The sequence below is a fragment of the Apis cerana genome, linkage group LG1 (genome assembly GCF_029169275.1).
Source record: "Apis cerana isolate GH-2021 linkage group LG1, AcerK_1.0, whole genome shotgun sequence".
NCBI lineage: Eukaryota > Metazoa > Arthropoda > Insecta > Hymenoptera > Apidae > Apis > Apis cerana.
This window is the reverse complement of record NC_083852.1, coordinates 18,173,616-18,192,540: the sequence shown is the minus strand read 5'-3', so window position 1 is coordinate 18,192,540 and position 18,925 is coordinate 18,173,616. Positions and strand designations below refer to the sequence as shown.

The 18,925-nt window shown below is 37.0% G+C and overlaps 1 protein-coding gene across 4 annotated transcripts in view; it reads left to right on the top strand.

The window, feature by feature from the left end:
• The window catches only part of LOC107994300 (protein madd-4), a 187,460-nt gene that overhangs the window by 135,599 nt on the left and 32,936 nt on the right, over nt 1-18,925 (top strand). For all 4 annotated transcript variants that reach the window (XM_062087273.1, XM_062087272.1, XM_062087274.1 and 1 more), the window contains one exon: nt 16,624-16,950. In XM_062087273.1, the coding sequence (XP_061943257.1) occupies nt 16,624-16,950 (327 nt within the window). The remainder of the gene's footprint in view (nt 1-16,623; nt 16,951-18,925) is intronic.

The following is an 18,925-nucleotide window of genomic DNA, read 5'->3' as shown; positions in this document are numbered from 1 at the left end:
GTGTATATAGGTATTCTGAAACGCGGTTTCGTCATAAAGTCGCGGAACTGTTTCGAATATGGCGCTTTGGCGTTGTATGTCTGCTAATTATCGATTTGGTGAAAATTGTGCTTTTGAAATAAAACCCGGATATTAATACGGAAATTGATAAAATAAATGCTAATAAATATAATGATATAAAAGTAATAGTAAGAATTTTGCATGGATAAAGGATCCGAATTAAATATAAAGGTAAATCGAGTAAAAAGGTTTTCGCGTTGAAAATGTATATATAAAGAGGATAATTTGAGTAATTCGCGTCGATGTTCGTTTATTTTTAATTTTCCACTCGAGCAATTATAATTTCATTCAGCTATATTAATATCTCATTCAGCGCAAGAGCAATTGTTGTGATCTCCGTTGCGCGGGCGCAATTATAAATAATAGAACTTGCCCGCCAGTGTGAAGAACATTTAACTCATATGTAATTTATCCGGTTCGCGATGTTGGTATAATTAATGGCCGTTAAAATTATCGTTGCGTTTGTATAGAATCTGTTCTCGAAACTTTCTTCGTTGACGTAGATTTCAAAAATAACAAAGCAAACTCGAGGGGAAAGGGGAGGGAACGTGTTCCGACCACTCGCCATTCACGTTTCGTATTATTATAATTTAGTTTCAATTTTCATGGAATTACGAGGATTGTTAAAAAGATAGAGAGAAAGAGAGAGAGAGAAAAAAGAGGAACCACTCGATAAAATTGGAAATTTAATATCTCAACTTGGCTCGAGAATAACACTTACGTCCGACTATTTTACCTCGCGAAAACACAGTCACGATATTTCACGTTTTAAAAAACTCTCGAGCATATTCTCCGCTCGAGACAATCCTATAAACAATACGAGAAACGATCGAATCGAGGATCGAGAATACGCGTGGCTATCGAGGAAAAAGAGGGAGAAGAGAGACGGGGGGCCGGAACGAAAAGAGCTGGCCGCATTTTTGCCCATTAATATTCGGCCTAGAACCCACACGCTCTCTCGCCTTTAACAATAAATTATTCACATTCAATCGCGGGAAACACGATCGTTGGACGAAGAGGAGACGAGGGCTCCAGGAAGAGCCGAATGGATGAAAAAATCACGGGGGATGAAACGAGTGGGAAGAAAAAGGGCCACGATATCATTAGCATAACGAAACGGAGAGACGTGCGATGAATTCAGATTTCCAGCCCTCTGGCTTTTCCTTCTGTCTCCGATTTTTGCCTGTACTCTGTTAACACTGGTAATGGGCCAGTGTATATTTCACGGATGTGGTTCTCTTCTATTTTTCTCGACGAGAGAGAAAGATGGAAAATTCGCAAGACGATAGAAATGTAAAAAAAAAGTCGAGGAAAACGTTGCTTCTTGAACAATAACATAATAGTTAGGCAAGATTGAGATTTTAATTAAACGATCCCTATAAAATTTGGTTTGGAGCTTTTATCCGGATGATTTTATCTTATAATAGGATTAGCCAGAAAAAGAAAATCGAAGGATATTAGACTGAAGATATATTTCATTTTGAAATTGATTCAATATGTGAAATTTTCTTTTTTCAGTGCACAGAATTTTGACCCAAATTCGGATAATGAATAATTATATTGTGTAATTATACTTTCTTATATAATTATACGATTATATTCTTTTGTGTGATTTCGAAGATATTAAATATCTTCTCTGTTTTTTTCATTCTTGAAATTGTATCTACATATTGTAATATAATCTGTAATTAATCTCATTTACGAATCGAGAATGAGATGAACAATGAAGAAGAGAGAAGATCGTAAGGATTTTTCCAGACGGAAATAGAGATCACCGGAGAATATTGTGTGTGGCTCGGAATTAGTAGCGAGAAATTTAGTGTATGAATTTTAAAGAAGAATTAAAACGGTTCCTGGAGTGGTTCGTCGCAGTGTATAAATGGAATTTTTACGAAGCGGACTCTTGTAAAATCGACTTTACTTTATTACTCGGAAAATGAGGGTCACAGTCACACACTCGCTTTATTTCGAAAATGGAAAAGGTGAGACAAATTTTGAGACAATGAATCAAATGTCCTGTTCATAAGGTTACTCTGTATTAAATGTTAAATTAAAAAATTGAAAAAAATTAGTTAAAATTTCTATAATCGTATCAAACGTTTTATAATTTAAAAACACGTCGATCATCATATTTATCTCGATACCAATTTAGAAATTTTATTTTATCTAATAAAATGAATTTTTTTTATAAGAATCACATTACAATACATATTATTCCGATCAAACTTAAGCAATTAAAATATTCATACGTTCAAATAGAAATCTTTCATCGAATCTGTTTCGATTAATCCGTGTCGAATCAGAGCTGCTTTCCTTCGCTCAAAATATATGTCCGATGCCCGACAATTAGAATCGATCGAATGGTGAAAATTATCCGTCCATTAACCGCTAAGTGAATTACGCGAGATTTCAAAACGTCGTAACTACGAAGTTAAAGCTATATTTACGTGAAATAATGGCGTACGTACTATATTATACTTAGATTCTCCACTTTAAACCTTCCGTTGAATCTCGTCGGACTAATAGTGCTTAAAACTTCTCTCAAAGTGCGGTCAACCTTAAATTACAACAATCTCGTGTGTTCGTACATAAGTTCGAGCTTAATCAAAAGTCACTACTTACTACCGCTTTTTTCTCCGCTTCTCCGCGATATAAATCCTCCTCGCGTAATTTTTCTTTTTCCTTTTTTCTTTTTTTTCTTTTTTTATTTCCATTAATTTTTAGGAGAACGAAAAAGCGTAAAAAAAAAAATGACATCCGCAGATTTAATGACGACTATATGTTAATATTATTTCGTTGGAAATGCGCTTTCGCATCTCGTTACCAAAAAACAATGCCGCGACAATTGCTCCATCGAAAATCGTTCGAGGGCCGGGAATTAATTGAACGCAACTGCGATTAACGAAACTCGAAAATTCGCGTTTTTGCCGCGCGTTTTCGAATCATCGGGCGGATCTTCAAGTGCGCGCGAAAAAACGAATATACGTTTAACGAGAGTATTATGCAAATCCGTGCAAATTACGATGGGTAAAAATTGGGAGCAAAAGTCACGGGGGTTGAAATAATTGAAATAACAATTAAAAATATACAGAAATTTAAGGTTGGACTCGCGAAAACTAATCGTCGCATGAGTTTCGTGCATATTGCTCGCGGATCAAAATGAACGACGATGTTGTTGAGTGCCGTTCGCCTTCTCTTCGATTATCCTTTATCGGAAAAATACGAATGGATCACTCGCATAAAGGCGGATGATGTAGTGGACATTAATTAATTATTGCCACGTATAACCCATGTTCGCGCAACGCCTCGGGATCGGGCATTATCGCGTTAGTAATTCAGTTACCACTGATTTTATAACGGCAACGTTTGGTCCGGGCTTTACAGTAATGAGCCACGACCATCCCCTTGATAATAATATATCGAAATATCGATTACCACATTCGGTCGGGGATAGATAAAGGCTAGACAAAATGTGCCGTTCACGCATTCACGATTTGCGTAATTCCCATATCGTTAAATTATTTCGCTAGAACGATTAGAAAATTGTCGTTGGATTTTTTAAAGGGAATCGATTACCTCAACAAAGGGCGATCTTGATGCGGTGCGTTTGAATCGGTTTCGATCGGTATTTTCACTAGCAGCGCCAGAGAGAGAAAGAAAGAGGGGAATTTGTTTAGCAACCGTAATGCCACGCCGATCTAATTAAGTGTTAACCAGTATTCCAATTGTGTCGCTGGTGGATTCATTATTATTTTACGAAATGAAATCCATATGGGGTGTTATTAATGTCGCTGCAACAATGTGGCCTCGAACAGGATTTAAATTAAAGAGTGGAATTATTGATGCGTGGAGAAACGAGTATTCATGAAGATTTTTCAACCGAGGTGAAATAAATTCGAAAACGAATAAATTAACGGAGAAAAGAGTGAAAGAAAAAGAAATGACTTTTGATCTCTGATTGTATCCAATTCGCGCCAATTTCTCGTCTCAGTTTTAACGAGAGTACGGAGAATCGAATTGAAGCACAGATGAACATCAAGATAATCTAAACGCGGCTGACATCGATCTTTGAACGGTGCAACAACCTCGACGAATGCATCGATGCGTCTCGTATAACCGTCTATGAGAACGGACTATTGCCGGCACACTTCCGCTTTCCGGGCGATTAATTTTTTACGATCAAGTTCGATGCGTCTAGAGGCTAGAGACGAGGAACTTTTGACCCGTTTACATGGAAAATTTCCTACCCCATTTCCCTATACTTTTCTCTTTACGTAAAGTGGAGAGGATTCCTCGATACGTGAGCTATAACTTAGCAAAATCGAGCTTCCGTCGTGTCAGCGTTTCGAACTTGTTTTTTTTATCGTCCCTTGTTTTAACTAAAAAAATTTATCGATATATTCTGTGAATAACGAAAATAAAGGAACGTTACATAAATATTTAAGCTTTAAATATCGTAACGAGAAAGTTGTCCAAACTTTTATCTCTGAGGGACAATGAAAAAAACAAAAATTGTACATTGAATTAATACAATCGATGATGAGTTATCATTCCCGAATGAATTTCGCGGAATAATTTTATCAGCTTTATACCTATTGACAGAAACGACAAATATTCGAAACGAGATATTAATAAATACTGCTTACATCGATTATCAATTCTTCTTCTGTGTACTATTATCGTAATTTTACCATTCTGGATAAAGCGTTAAATTATTAATATATGAAACAAAAGAGCTCTTTTGCACACATGTACAAATTCTGTTCAAAAGTCAAATTTAAAAATTAAACGAAACAATAAACTTGTATAAATAAATGGATTGCAAGGAATAACATTTAAGAACGATACGTGAGAAGAAATGAGGCGAAGTTCGCGATTCGAAAATCCTCTGAAGCATCGTGTTCGCGCATCGACAGGACGTTGAAGCATCGTCGGCGCCGAGTAACACCGTCCGCCCGTATTTTTCATCGATGCCTCGATAATCGACCGCCTTTGTCTTTCTTAACGTGTACAAGCGCCATCAGGAACGAGTTACAACCGGTCGTATGCACGCCGCGAAACCGCAATCTCGGTCACGACAGAGGGTTGCGGTTTGGGTCGATTAGGTTTCAAGGCCAATGCGGTGTCACATCGGGATCGTTGCGTGCCGTCTCGAAAAATTTATCGTGCGAAAGATCAGTGGCGATGTACAGCTCGTGATAATTGTCGACTGATAATGATCAGATTGAAAATCAGATTTGAATAATTGCGAGTGTTATACTTTTCCACATTTGGAATAAACAATCTCTGCGAGATAAAGGGTTGTATGTATAAAAGGGATATAAGATAATAAGATAATGAGCGATTTAATCGGTTTTAATCGCGATTATATCTGATTAAAGGAGGATTAAAGGTTTTCTAGCGCATCGTGAATTGCGTTTTAAAACTGTGTGTGTACTTGAAACGGGGGCTAAGTAATTTGCATGAGAAAATGTTATGTCGATTTATCAAGTTGGAGGTGAACATTGGTCTCGCGTGAAACGGGTTGGCTCAAGGTGAGGTCCTTATTTTCACGATTAAAGACGAAAAGATGGAAGAAATTTTACCGCGTGTTAAAAATTGTCGTAATGGGGGTGAAACGGTGGAGGAAAATACCCGAGGGATCTGGTGGTATACCTCGTCGAAAGAGAAATTTCCGTTCTATCGTGTTAACGCGAAATTTTTTTCAGTGTGCACGACACACAAGAGAGATTTGTTCAAAAGAGATCCATTGGCGGCCCACAAGCACCCCGCTGTCTCAAAATATTACGCACGTCGCGGGAAAATATTTTAGAATATACGCCATGTTTCACGCCACCCGGAGAAAGACAAATATTTTACCGTGGACGTAATCTCGCGTACAAACAACGAATTCCATTTTATTTCTCGCTTCCACGAATCCGAGCGCCGCGGCTGGTCGAACATTTTTCGGTCCACGAATCGATAAACAAGAGTTTTTAGTGGCTCTGTGACCCGGTGAATCGAGAATCCTCAAAAACGAACGCGACAAAATTTCACCGATGGTCGCCTTGACACGAGATCTCGACCAAGAACGGAGAACGAAACGTTTGTGGGAGGAAAAAAAAGGAAGAAGGACGAGAGAGAGAGAGAGAGAGAGAGCGTGTGTATACAAAATATACGGTTCTGGATACGAATCCACGTTCCATACTGACGAGCAACGGCCCAGTGTCTGATAGCAATCACAGAAATGCATTCCGTGCAGAGTGCTACATTTCCGTGCACGAGACATTCTGCCATGTGGATATCCCTTTGTGCGTGCATGCGTATGCGGCCGATTGCATTGCGTGCATCTGTATGCAGTTGCGCGTGTGCTTCATCCGGAACCTGGATCATCAATGTTTGCCAAGTACGAATTAAACGGGATTCTGAAAGGAACGGACGTTGATCGGGAAGGCAAATCAATTCTATCGCGAGTTGATCACTGTTTCTTTTTTTTTTTTTAAGATATTAAACACGATATCTATCGTGTTATAGCATGTTTTCATTGTTAAGGATGAATTGTTGATTCAACCTTTTAAAAATAGAAGAACAATTAACTATTATGATCTCGTGGATTGATTTGGAACGCTGGTTCGTGTTCAGAGAAACCGATTACCGAGGGCAGATATTAACTGGAAATAATCCTGTTTCAAATCAACAGATTGCGTTCTCTTTTTCGATATTCTTTATAGCATGTTTTTTTTAAACAAATTCTCAATTCGAGTAATAAAATTGATCGATTATTAAAAAAAAATATATATATATATCATCGCTGGAATTAAAATTTAAATAAAATTTATCAATGTATATAAATATAAAATATGAAATTAAATTCCGGATACGTAGGATTTATTTTAATTGGAGACAACGAGATCAATCGAAAAGTTGAGTTCTCGAATAAATTGTCACGTCGTGTCAAACAGTTCGTTATATTAATAGCTTAGAACTTAATGAACGGCGTTCACCGCGTCCGGGTCGGAGAGATTAAAGCGGTGTTAATTTCATGGTCGATTCGAGAAGGATCATCTGACGTCACTGGTCCACGAGGCTGGTGGCCAAGGGAAACCGGGTCAAATTTGGCGGAGCCGGGAGTTATTACAATATGGTCGAAAACGAGGTTGAAGTTATTTATCGAACTACCACTCGTCGAAACGTGGTTTCATAGGGGTTGAAGTTTCAAGATTAATATCGTCCGGCTAAAATCGGACTCGTCGAGGGAAGATTATTTTTACCATGATATATATTTACGCCCCCTTTTCAATGTCGAGGCTCATTGAGGCCAGTTTTTATTAATTAGACGGGAAAGAAAGAAATTCTCTCATCGATCGGGGGAAAATTAGTTGTGCATCCAAGAGGCCATGAACGTGTATATTAAAGCAGCCGTGTGATGATGCATCGTGGGCGAAGCACGTGAAAGGTCATTTGACGTCAATACCTAACGGAGAACGCGATGGGAAATCAGGTCAATTTCCATGAAACCAAGGCCAGTTCTCGACTGGTCAATAACAAAGTTGCATTTGCCCCTAATGCGTGTATCCTTCGATCGATGTCCTCGTGCTTTAATTAGCGATTCATTCAACTGGCCGATGTTCCCTTGTTCGCGTGTGTTACGTTATGTACTACGTGTACTACTTTATAGAGGCATTTTGTGAAAGAGAGGAAGAAAAAAAAGAAAAAGAAATGGCATGAAAAATTGAAACTTTTCAAATGGGAAACAATTTTCGTAACTGATAGATGCGCAGAAATAAATGATCTTGCAGTGTCGTATAAAAAGAGAAAACGAAATGGACGTTCATTTTATCTCGCAATAAGTAAATTCTGAAACATAGTAAAACGACTAGGAATCGATTGGAATCGCGTTTCTGGCCATTTTCATGAAAGTTTCGAATGAAAAGTTGATGGTAGTCGGTGTATGATATGGAAAAAGTATTTTCCAAAAAAGGATCAAAAAGATTAAATTGTTTCTCGAACGTCGTTATTTCTACAGATAAGGAAAAGATACAAAAAAAAGAAGAAGAAAATTTTGCAACTATTTATATATATATAGTAATGGATTAGATAAGAAACGTAGTAAATCATTTGACGTCAATGGTTAACGAATGGGTATAAACCGGATCGAATCCGACCAAACCAGAACCAATTATATTGCAATCTAAAAGGAAAACTTGTTGCACCGAATACGCGGCAAAACGTGTAATCCATCAACCGGAACATGAAAAGAATTTTATATCGAATGTGAAATTTCCTATCTAACGTGTACGTACATATATACATACATACATACATACATGTGCACGTATCGTCCCACCGGTTTTATTTTATTGGAATTTAAAAAAAAAAAATTCTGAAATTTATACGATTAATTTTCCAATGATTCTTAAACTAATAAGTATCAATCAAAGGATATCGAATTTAATCCGTCGAAAAAATATTTCACTCTTTGAAACTCATCAGTATCCTTGAACTCGAAAGATCTTTGAAGCTTATATTACAATTTCACTTGCACGAATCTAATTAGCGAGGATAATCGAAAAATTTTTCTCTCTCGAGTTAAAATAAATTATTAACGAGGAACGCGGAGCGAAATCAGGTCAAAGAGAATTGCGGCTCCGTTACAGGGTACACTGGAGTACGGGATTGATTCTGTTTGCAATAGCAGTCTGCTGGTGTGGAATTGGTGGATCAAGTTGAATCCGAGCCCTCAGGATTAAAATCGTCGAAATCCCCGGGTGTCTGGAAGAACTGGTGGTTGGTTGTACCGTCGCATCGACGATTCTTGTTATCCAGGGGATCTGTCCTTGGAATTAACGCGACCGTTTCGCAGTGTAAACTTGGCAATGCTCGCCAGATGCATCTTCATTCCGTTTCTTGTTTGCTCTGTGATGAAGATACCTCTTCTCTTCCTCGTTACCACCGACCAGTTATTGTGAACACTTTAAAACAGCTGCCTGTTCACAGCCGCTGAATTATGGCAGATAGTGTATATTTTCTGTTGAATGATGAAGAAAATTTTGATAAGTACGAAACAATTTTACAAAAGAGACGTAAGAAAAAGAAATGCACCACGAAAAATGAATTTTTGGCAAAGGAAGAAAATTGTTTTTCCTTTTTCTTTTTTTTTTTTTTTGAGAATACGATAAAAAATTATTTTCGCGGATATTTTCAAAGAATTATATTGGTTAATCGAGAATCAAGATTTTAAGGTTTTCTTAATCGAACTAGCTTTATTGTGTTGACCGTAAGATCAATCTTTCTTCCAAGTTCATTCTTTTTCCAATCCAATAGCTTTAATAACGAATTGGGAGTGTGCACGTTTCTATCCTCGACAATAAGTATCGTTTACGGATATTGCCACAACACACAGGGAATTTTTTAATAATCTAACAATCGAAACGTGAAAGATGGTTCGGATTAGGATTCTACGTATCTTTTTTTAACATCTTTTTTAAACGACATTGTATCTCAAGATAATTCCTTCTTTTAATCATTAACCGTTCGCGATAAATCAAATCGAAGTATTCAAAAAAATATTAAAAAAACGCGCTTCCATCTTTCAGTTTCATGAAAACTACATCAACGGCAGTTTATCCTAACTTCGTAGCTTTTTCATTTTATTCGTTACGTTCCGCGAAGTTTTTTAATTTTATCCCGAATTTCTATTTGCAGAAGCAATTTTAACATACCTTGATGGAGAAAAAAGAGTGCAAATATTTCGTAATGAACGCGCTTTTCTACCCAAATCTGAATGGGGGAATAATTGCAAATTACGTTTAACAAAAAAAAAAAAAGAAAAAAAGCAAAAAAGGGAGAAAATAAATGGGAAAAGCGGTCGAAATTTCGTGGCGTGGCTCGTAATCGAGAATGAAGTGGCGTATTCATCGAGAAAATCATCCTAAGAGGTCGGTCAACGTGCTCTAGTAGTCGCATCCACGGAAGAAAAAGTGGGATGGCTGTGTAAACTACTCGGAGGCGAGTCACCAAGAAATATCGTAGAATGAAAATTCTCGAAGACGGACACGTTTTCATCCCTTTGAGTCGATGGACCCCTTCGGCTCCATTTGACTGCATTGACGATTCGTTCGGTGTAGTTTATCGGACCGAGTTCACTCTTTCCTTCTCTCTTTCTTTCTCCTTCGCCATCTCTTTTTCCCTTCTACTCACACTCGAGGAGAAACTTTCGACGAGTAATCCGTTACAAAAGTTATCGGGTGTAACGTGCACGGAATTTCCGTAAATACGGATAATCGAGAAACGTGCTGACCTCTTCTGTTTCCCTTTCTTCTCTATGTCTCTCTCTCTTCCTCTTTGTAGCTTGATGGTTCCAGTTCGCGAACTATCGATCGACGGCAGAAGATCTCGTTGGAATAGGATTTGTGCGAAAAAGGATTTCTAAAAATACACGATTTTGAATTTTGAACAAGGTAGAAATTGAAAATTTCTGAATTCTTCGTTGCGGAATTGTTTTTTTAAAACGTAATTACTATTTTATTCTACGTTTTTTAGAATTTTTATTGTTTCGCAGATATTGGAAAATTTATCGGACTTGATTTAAATTTTCCAAGAGAATTACCAAATTGGCGATGCACCGAAATTCGTTCGGAAACAAAATTTTCGAAATTTTCTTTTCTCTCGAGGAAATAAAGGAAATTTCCAACCGAAGAAAAACGGTCCAGTTCTCGTAAGAAAAACACGTTTCCACAAATTTGCCGAATGATCTCGCGAAGGTAACAGGATTGCTTATAGCCACTTGCTCCGGACACGTTCTAGAAATGTTATTTTCGCAAGCGTTTTACTTGTATCCGGCCAACTCTCAATCGCTCGTTTCTTCTTTTCGCGAGGTCCACGAGAAAAAGAGCGAGAAAGAGGCAACGAGCGTGTGTTTTCCTTTATATCGTCGACGTGGAGACGTCACTTAGTCGTCGAATGGAGGAAATGGTTTTCCAACACAGGTTTCCATCTTCTATCTCGTGATACGAGGTCCGATTCTTCACGACGACGACGACGATGATGATGATGACGCCGCCACATTTCTTCTTTATTTCTGCCGCAGCTCAATGAACGAGGTTGGCTATTCATAAGCTATTTCGCCACACATTCTCTCCTCTCTGTGACACTCCCGACATCGTCGAAGGTGAATCATATTCTTTTCTCTTCGCTCGCCAACGTGCTCGTTCACGGAAACCATGTTTTTCGTGGCACAACTTCCTCCTTACGTTTCTCCTCTTTGAAGCAATGTTCCTCGGATAAATTTACGTTCCGATTATGCTTCGGCCTGGCATGTTGATACTTTCGAATTCTTCAGAAAGAAAAGAAAAAAAACGAATTCTGTCCATGCTTTTTTAATTACAATTCCATCGTTCTCCGACGTCTCTGTTTTACAAGATTTTTCGGGTATTATTAATAGCGTAGGAAATATAAAATGGCGAAAATACAACTAACAGAAGAATTCAATCATTTTGAAGAATCTTCTCTCTAAAACGGATGGATGTCTTCTCGGAAGTCGCTAAATCTCGACCTCGAAGAAAAAAAGAAGGGAGGAGGAGCATCGCGTTAAAAATGAAACGAGAACTACCTTTTCTCCCATCGTCTTTCTCTCTCTTTCTCTCTCTCTCTCTCTCTCTCTCTCTTTCTCTCTCTCTCTCTCTCTCCAGTTTTCATACCCATCCGCGAAAAAAACCTCGCCGCGCTCAATTTTTAATCCAGCAGCGAAATTATTCAACTGAGAAAGTTTTCGGCGCGCGATATACAAACCGGGCTCGAAAATTCGGTGCACTCGCGATGCATGATATATCGTTGGACAGGATCCTCGACCGTTGGTCGTTGGTTGGGACGGATGTAGCGTGGCGAAGCCCGCTTCCGGATGGCGAGACTTGGGTGGGTGGGCGGCCACCTGCTCAGGGCGAAACGTGGAAAGAGGAAGAAACTATGCGAAACCGCGAAACCCGCACTGCAGAGTTGAGACGCTCCTTAACAAGGAATCTCAACTACTCATTACGCGAGAACGTTTCTACATCCATCGTTTCCTCCAATACCCGCCGGTCATTTGCCAGACATTTCAACCGATTACGTCCCCCCGGAAACAATGACTATAATATCTCATCTGCGACATCTTCCATTCAACTATTGCATTGCGAACGAAAAAATATTGAGTTGAATGGTGTTAATTAATTGTAATCTCGTCGACTCTGATCAATTTTACATTGGAAAGTATGGTAATACGAAGACAATTTTAAAAATTTGAAGAATAATGATGATATTGTTTTAAGTATCATTATATGTGTGTATATATATTAATAAATATATATTAATTAATATTTAGAATAAGTAATTCGTGAAGAACTTGAATACATGGGAAAAGTTTATTAAGCGAAAACGTGATACTATTGAAATTAAAGGAATAATTTAAAGATCGAGATGAAGATTTAATACGTTGACAAATTTGATCGATCGTTAATAGGGGGAGAAGTGAGGGAAGTTGATCTTTTGTTTTTGACTCGTGACCTCCATTTTGTCGAGAACTGTTTGTATTTAATAATTATCGCGACAGAAGCTGTCTAATAATATGCTAACATGGAGTAACAGCGGAACCCTTATTGCCATAATTGTGATATAATCCCGGTGGATTAAGAATTCAAAGCTCCTCGCCGGTCGCCAAGGGGTGAAATAGCGGGGGTGTGTCTGCGTAAACGTAGGAAAAGTGAACGACCGGAAGGAGGCGACTGTCACCCTCCTTTAACCGGTGAAAATTACTTTCACTGACGCGAGATGAAAAACAACGAATGGAAATTCTTTGAAATAATGCGACGAAAGATAGCGTGCATAATATCCACGAATAACGTATTATTCGTGTACTGTATTTAATCCGTCTCTCGTGTCTCGTGGATAAAAAAAAGAGATCTTCTTTGTAATATGCTGAAACGTATTGTCTTTCCGTCTCTGAATGTGAAACAAGTTCAAAATAAAATTCTTCCAACGAGTTACGTACAACGTTACTGTGATAGAATGTCCCAAAGAGTTTCAAGATAGGTCAATTAGCTTTCTGAGTGTACCGAACGCAATGGAAATGTTGACGTAATCAAAAGAGAATTAAAATAAGTAGGAAGTACAAAGGATTGGTTGAAATCTTTGTTACAATTTCTTCTTTAAAATGCATATATAAATATTATATTTTACCGCACGATTATCCTAGAGAAGCAATTATCTTTTTATTATATCATCATCTGTCTTCTACTTATTACAGAATATTGCCATATTTACGTGCCGTACTTCGTGTAACGATTATCGAGTAACAGTATCGATAATATTTCTTCTTTCGATGGCGCGTATCGAATTTTTTATCGATCGATGACGGCTAGCATGTAACAGGTGTCCCGTAAGTAACCGTTTTGCATTTCGTATACGGGAAATGATGGATCGTTGGGTAATTCAATGCCACTGTTCTACACGAGAAAGTTGTAGACGGGAAGAAAGATGCGAAAGGGTGAAAGTGGGGTGGCAAGAGACAAATGTAAAGGGAGAAATAAAACGGACAGGATTTTTCCTGGAAAAACTTACCTCGAAAAAACTGGAAAAGCCAATATGCTCGCGCGAACGTATCGTGAAGAAACATTTCCCATTGATGGAGTTAATTTTAATTCGAAAGTGTTTTTTTTTTAAATATATATCTCTTCATCCATCTTCGTCCGATTAAAATTATAGAATAAATTCTAAATCGATCCGAACGAATGGATATCATTGAAAAAAATAAAAATTATTATTTCGCTTAAGCTCTCGCGTTTAATTGAGCTCGTCATTATAATATAATGTATATTAATAGAAGGATTGAGCATTATTAAGGATTATTAAGAATAATTAAAGATAACCTGGATTATTCCATTCCATTCTTCCCTTTTTTTTATCACAGCGAAAAAGAGGAATGCGGATTAAACGATTCGTTGGTAACTGGATGGAGTAATTAAATAAAATGAAAAAAAAAAAAGAAAAAAGGAAAAAAAGAATGACACGGGGAGCTAGGTATTTCGCGCCTAAAATACGCTATTGTACGAGGAAAATAAAAAAAAAAAAAGAATAACGTTGCCACCCACGAGTCTCCCTGTACGTCGAAAACGTTCTATGACATCGATTTCACGAGCACACTTCTCCCCTGCCGCCCTCGTTTGCACTCGTTTAATCAAGACTACGATATCGGCAATGACAAAACAGATTATCGAAATGACGATGAACATGATTCTCATAATTTATAGGCGGATTGATCAAACGTGAACCTCCTGAGAGGAATAAATTAACGGAGAAATAAAATTTTAAAGGCAAAATTTTCTTATCTTTCAAACGTTGTTTTATATTCGAGGATAAATAACAATCTAACTGTATATTTAGTTAACAATCGAATATCGAACGTGTAATTTCGATTGATAATAAACTATGCTCGAGTATGGAATCAAGTTTGGTACAGAGGTTCAAATTTATTCGATACATCGAAAGAAAGAAACAGTTATGCAATCACGAGTAACTGGATGCTGTTCTAACTAAATTATAGTTGGCGTGGCACGTTAATTAATCACCATTGGCACCGTTGTTAATCAGCTTCGTTAGAACCCGGAAAGTAATACGGAACTTTGATGTCCTCGTTGTTGAAAATCGACCAGCATTCCGTCAACAGAGAAACATCACGCGAGCGCACGACTCGCCACGAAACCGTCGTCATTCTACATCCCTTTGCCTGTATCATGCATTTTCATCGAATCTAATAATTATTGGAAACAGAGTTTAATGCGCGTTTTTAACAATCTTTTCACGTGTTTCTTGAAAAATTACGGGATATTTCCTCTCACTTGTTCAACATCTGTTCATTGATACTTACAGCTTTTTTTTTTACATCTAATTACATTTGAAAATGAAATTATTTCACTATCGCGTCAAAATTCGATACTTTTCAGATTATTATTTGTACCATCAAACTAAGTTTGTTCGTAGTTAGTAGTTGAAGATGCAACTTGGTTTCGTATCTATTCGAATTCGAAACTTCTCATTGCATTAGGATCTATCGATAAATAACTCGATTGCATCTTGGGAATATTCTCTAATAGGATATCGACCAACTATTCTTCCGGTGCACGAATACGGAAGACAATTTCCTCGATGTATATTCGAACTAAAAAAGGAGACAAGCAAAGTGAATCAATCGTTTCTGAAAATAGAAAATTACTTCGTTAAAACCAACTAACATTCGTCGATTTAAGAAGATTTAGGAAGATTTAGGAAGAGAGGATCGTTAATTATTAATCAAAAACGATTAATTCGATCCTTCTTCAATTTTTTCCGAATTGAATGGCTGGAAAATGGAAACAACGGTGAATGGAACGGTCGACAATAATGAACCCTTCTCTTTGGTCAATTTACATCGCGGTTCGTTCGCTCGTCGTGAGATCGAAGTGAGCTCGCCACGCCGGCAAAAACGTACAATTGGAACGCCCTCGAGTCATATCCGATCTGATTACCAACCCGTTAATTACGACGATAATTAGCGGCCATTTGCTAGCGTGGAATTTTGTTGACCGACTCAGTTGTAAATGATCGAACATCGTGAAATACAAACAAAACACCTATGATCTTTTGATCTTTCTTTTTTGATTTTTGATCACTAATAAATAGATAATCTAAATAAATAATCGCGCGAATTAATCTTCATTTTGTCATGTTCATGTTCTCTCTTTGTATAATAATTTTATTGAAAGAAAAAAAGGAATGAACACGAGTAAAACTGTGAAAAAGCGCTTACAACAAAATAAACGCAATTGCGTGATTTATTAAACGTAAGAGCGAGATCGATAGGAAATATTGTGCAAGTATTGTAGAAATTATGAATTGAATAATTTAAAATAGCGAAAAATATCGAGAAATTAACAGCAAGGAACAAAGTCCCTAATATTCGATCATTTGCTGGGCTTAAAGAGGATATCAACGTGGCTTGATCGCTTTCGAAAGTGGACATCTTAAAATACCGATAACGGTTCGACCTAATTGGGTAATGATCTGCTTCGTCGAAATCCTTTGCTTTCGGCCCTGTGAAAATCCTCTACGATTTCCAGACAAGCTGGCACGCTTCGTTTAACGGCTTTACGAACAACTAAAATGGGAGCAATGGCGAAACATTAGATAGATAGCCACGTTGTAGCCGAATAATTCTTAAAATTATTAAGACGATCTCACGATATGGACGAGATGTTAGAGCTGACAAAAGAGTCGACAAAAATATGAATTTCAATGATAAATATTTAATTTTCACAACTTATTAATAATTTTAACATTAAATCATATAACAAATACTTTGATACTTAAACTACCATATTTTACAAATTAATCGTTACTTCTTTTCTCTTTCCAATAATTATAAACATGTGACACTACGCCCTTCGAAATATCCATCAAAATTATCTCTGCACATTAAAAGTTTGGTAATCCATTTGATCAAATCTGTCTAAAGTCATATCAACGTCATAGAATGAAAACATTCTTCCAAGAGAAAATCCGCGGTATTGGTTGCAGCCCTGCGAAAATCCGAGCGATTTCCGGTCAGAGCAATGCGCCGCGTTCGACGATGTGCCATACAGCGGACAATTGCTGAAATGGTATCCACATTACGATCCTAGCAGGCCGTGCGCTTTGATCTGTCGTGGCGAGCAATCGGTGGAGAACACGGGGAATCGGCTCAGGCAGGAAACGTCCGTCGAAAAGACACTTCCGCACGACGCCACTGACGCTTTGCAGCTCGACAGCGAGGAAACGATCGTGGTTCAACTCGCGGACAAAGTCGAGGATGGCACCAAATGCTACACCGACAGCATGGACGTTTGCATCAACGGTGAATGCATGGTGAGTGCTTACGATTATTATCCTTTTCTGTACATTTTATTTTTATTTATCACGATATATAGTCAGTTATATTCGGCACTTATCTATTTCAATATATTTTTATCTGCTATTTTATTTTATAAAGGTATCAAGATAACTGAAAGGGTTTTCAGAGTTATTTGAAAATATTGATTTGACACTTTAAAAGGATGCTAGATATTTATTTTTTAACCCGAGGATTCAAAGAATAAAATATCGCGCCGTACAAAGTATTAATTTTCCCCCGCGAAATGGTGTAATTGAGTTTAGTTAAAATCCAATTTGATAAGTGAGTCGTGAATTCGTTCGATTCGAAGGAAGTTGGCGCCAGCGGAATCGGAAGCGTTTATCTCTCGGGAGAGAGCAATTTTTGCACCGTGTCAGTATCCCTTCCGTACCACCATATTTTGTACTTTGCGCGAAAGTTTCCGAGTTTCGGCCTGCCAAACCGCACTCCATCCAATCTTGTGTTTTACGCACGTCCGAGTGCGATTTCTGACCCGTGTTTAATCGAGCATAGTGCAACGATGTATCGATATAAATTCGATTGGACGAATTAATTGAAAAAATAATGAAAATAAAGAAAAAAAAGACAGTCAGTAAGTAAAATAATAATAAAATAAGAGAAATTGTTGATTAGTTTATTTGATTGGTTAAATAAGAACTTTATAAATAATTCATAAAGAACTGGAATGAAATGGAATTATGAATATTTAAAGAAAAAGTTAGTGGATGATCCTAAACTCAAACTGAAATATCCGATTGAAACTCCAATACATAAATTAATCTTTAAATTAGATAAGAAATAATGTCAATGTACGTATTTTACTTTTAATTTGAGACTTAAATTATAACATCATTATTTATTTGGATAATTCCATCAGAAACGTATTATTATTCGTATTATTCATATTATTCGATTTCACCATAATTAAATCTTAAAATTAAATCAATATTGAAAATACCACAAATCCATAGAATTATATAAAAGTTATAAGAAACAAAAGCGACGATATTAATGAGTTAAACAATTATCGAGTTGATAATAGTCCGAAATCCTGGAGATTCACTCGACTCGTATAATGAATGCAAACCATTCGAATGACGTGGCACGCTAGAAATTTCCGTATCGACCCGTCGTATTCCCTGTCAATATTTGATACTGTATTCTCGGAACAGTATGAAACTTCATTTTATTACTAATTGTAACATATTCCAATCTTTAAATTAATTAACAATAATGGACAACCCCCGACACGCTTATTATCTTTGATTAAATTTATCGCAAACAAATTATCCTCCTGTGTCGCGTAATTTCGTAACAGAGATGTGCTGCGTTGAAACGCAGGAAAATATCACCGATTCGTCCGATCCAACGTCCATCCCTACGTTCATCATTTAGACATCGTTGACTTTTTTTTTTTTTTAAGCCTCGAGGTTCGTTTAACGAAAATAAATCCGTTCCAAAGTTTTGGTAATTAAACAATTGATAACGAGGAACGGCTTATCATATTTCGTTATAATAATATCAGCGATACCAACGGATGCTTTCGCTTCGAATATTATTTAGACTATGTGAAACATTAGCGCAAGCTACATCAATATTTAATATAAATACGATGCATATGTATACATATTGAAACAGCTTATTTACCCATGGATACACGGCGTAGCCATAGAATAATACAATTGCCATTGTTAATTAAAGGTTCCTTCCACGTTAATTATTAGCACACGCGCAATAATGTTGAAAATATTTTCATTGGTTAAAATGTCTTTCTCCGTGTATATTTTTTGTTATTTTTGTTACTTGTTTATAAATTAAATTTACTGGTCAGAGCTTTTTTGATATATGAACTTTTGACATACATTTTATATATGCGTACATAATTTAGTTGTGATAATAACATAATATAATAACAAACATTGATCAAATAAACAGTTCATTGTACTTATA